This window comes from Limulus polyphemus, unplaced genomic scaffold (genome assembly GCF_000517525.1).
Source record: "Limulus polyphemus unplaced genomic scaffold, Limulus_polyphemus-2.1.2 Scaffold3665, whole genome shotgun sequence".
In the NCBI taxonomy this organism is placed as follows: Eukaryota; Metazoa; Arthropoda; class Merostomata; order Xiphosura; family Limulidae; genus Limulus; species Limulus polyphemus.
The window spans coordinates 1-2,393 of NW_013669275.1; the positions used below are offsets into that span (position 1 = coordinate 1).

General features: G+C 36.1%; 1 protein-coding gene across 1 annotated transcript in view; it reads left to right on the forward strand.

The window, feature by feature from the left end:
• Positions 1 to 219: 219 nt before the first annotated feature.
• LOC106469807 (tyrosine-protein kinase Src42A) overlaps positions 220 to 2,393 on the forward strand; it is a gene marked incomplete at its 5' end in the record, with an annotated part of 29,851 nt that continues 27,677 nt past the window's right edge. Inside the window, one exon of the mRNA XM_022398366.1 lies at positions 220 to 341. Coding sequence (XP_022254074.1) covers positions 220 to 341 — 122 coding nt within the window. The remainder of the gene's footprint in view (positions 342 to 2,393) is intronic.

The following is a 2,393-nucleotide window of genomic DNA, read 5'->3' on the forward strand; positions in this document are numbered from 1 at the left end:
AAAAAATAGAGTGCCTGGCAAACACTCGGAGATTTGTGAGGGTTCTTCGATAAGTCATGATCCTTCTAGAAACTCCAGCACCCATTCTCCCAGCATCGCGTGACTTCCTCTGTTGTAACAATACTTAACAAGGCTAATTTTAACTGTTTTTTATTTCTATATATTGTTAAATTATTATTGTCAATATTAGTATTGCTGAATAAGTCTAATTCTCTTTAGGTGGTACTTTGGTAAGATCAAGAGGATTGAATCAGAAAAGAAACTGTTACTACCAGAGAATGATCATGGGGCATTTCTTGTTAGAGACAGTGAAAGCAGACGCAACGATTACTCACTTTCAGGTACTTTTTTTTCACGTATCTGTAATTGGATAATTTAAACATGTCTAGGTTTGCAGTGCTATAAAATTGAACATACTTTGCATGGTAATGTTTTCCTGTTATAAAATGTTAACATACTATAAAAGTTTTATGGGAAGGACAAAAATATTAAACAATTTCGTAAAGCACTGATTAGTTTTCAAAAGTACACAGTTGAAGTTGAATGTTCTTAATTGATTAATTTTTTACCTGCTAAAACTTATACTAACTTTTTTTTAAAATATTCTCCTGCAAAAGATGTTGCTTTACATTGTTTCAAGCACTTTTCACTACTGTCTGCACAGCAGAGTGATGATACACATTTTGAATTTTTTAACTATTGTTAGTACAAAGTAAGTGGTGTAAACCAAATTATAGACAGTACAGGGACAATATATCTGGGTTCACATTGCAATTTGCGAATCAAAACAACCCTATTTGTGAATCACTTTCATCTTTGATTAGCATAACATGTGAATCATTCCTTTCTCTTGTATGTTGTCTTAGAGATCTCCAACAGTACAGTGAAAATGCTGTAACGTTTCAGTTTCGTATACCAAAGTTAAAGCTGATGTTCATTTCTTAGAAATTCCTACCAAACAGCGCATACAGTATTTTCACACTTTATGTGCCTGGTCATTATTCGCAACTTAGCCAACTAGACTACGGTATGTATCTACAACATATTCACTGCACATTTAGCATTAAGGCAGTTACAAACTCTCTGAATACAAGCTGGGTCCCAAGGACCAAACATGTGAACATTTTTATTTGTATATACTTTTAATACTATAACTTTTAATACAGTATGTGTATCTTCATAACATTTAGCAGACTTTTAGCAAATATTACAAGTCACTTATACATAAAATTGTTTTTTTAATTAAATATTTTTACTAAAGATTTGTCCGTGAATATTGTTGCATATCTGCTTGTTTGTTAATTTCCTGTGTAAATTCTTTCCGAGAAACTTTAGCAATACAAGTCCTTTCTTAATTAAAACTAGTTTATTCTTTCTGGATACAACTTTGCAATACACAGAATTTTCACAGTCAATACGTTTGCAATCTCGATAACAAAACCCACACTTTATATTACCGTCACTACAGCTCGCTTAGCCCAATTATCTGTCTCTATATCTGTCTATCTGCAATTATATCGCAGCTTTATTTGCTGGGCTTATATACTAAAAAGAGGGCACCTGGAAAAGACTAGAGTTGCCAGGACAATTCACGATCCTTTGAGAATCTCATCATGTGTCACGTGACTTCCGCTGTCGTAACACTGCTCCTTCCTTAGTATTATGGCAAACAGTTATACCAAGAAAGTTATGGGAAGTTGTGCTGCGTCAATCCCATGATAGTTTAACAGGAGGACATCTCGGAGTTAAGAAGACATTGAGTCACCTACGACAGAGATTTTACTGGATAAGTATGAGAAAAGTATGGAAGAAGATACGTCCTGTAAAATTAAGAGACTTTGTTTAATTTTAATTTTTGTGTTTGTAAATTCTGTACATTTAATTAAGTTATTGTTAATTATCTATTGCTTTAATGTAAGTGGCTATTGTTCGGGATGAATCTGCAGTTTCTCATCTCTGGACAAGAATACGTTCTTGCTCTCCACAGTTCCAACAACCTTTCTGGATAGCTGTCTTTCCTGCCCTGGCATCTTCCCTGTGTTGAAGTTGCCGGTATTGAGCTCTCTTGTGCCCAAGTTTGTTACAGTGCCAGCAAAGTCCCTCAATCTTCTCTGAAAGCTGCCCCTTTCTGGCCTTGAATCCTGATACTGTACCAACCTTGGTACCTCTGTGTTGGACTTAATGTAGGAATCGAATTCAAGAGCTCTGGCCATTGCATCCTTCCTAGTAGAGGGGTGTGCTTGCTTTACTTGTATCTGCAGTTGTGGACTGTCCAAGGCATCTACAAACTGATCCCTCAGCAACAGCTTGAGGACATCGGGTGGTGCAGTTGGATAAGCCTTGTGTGCCATACTTTCCAAATCCTGTGCCAGCTCTTGCAGGCTCTCCCCTTT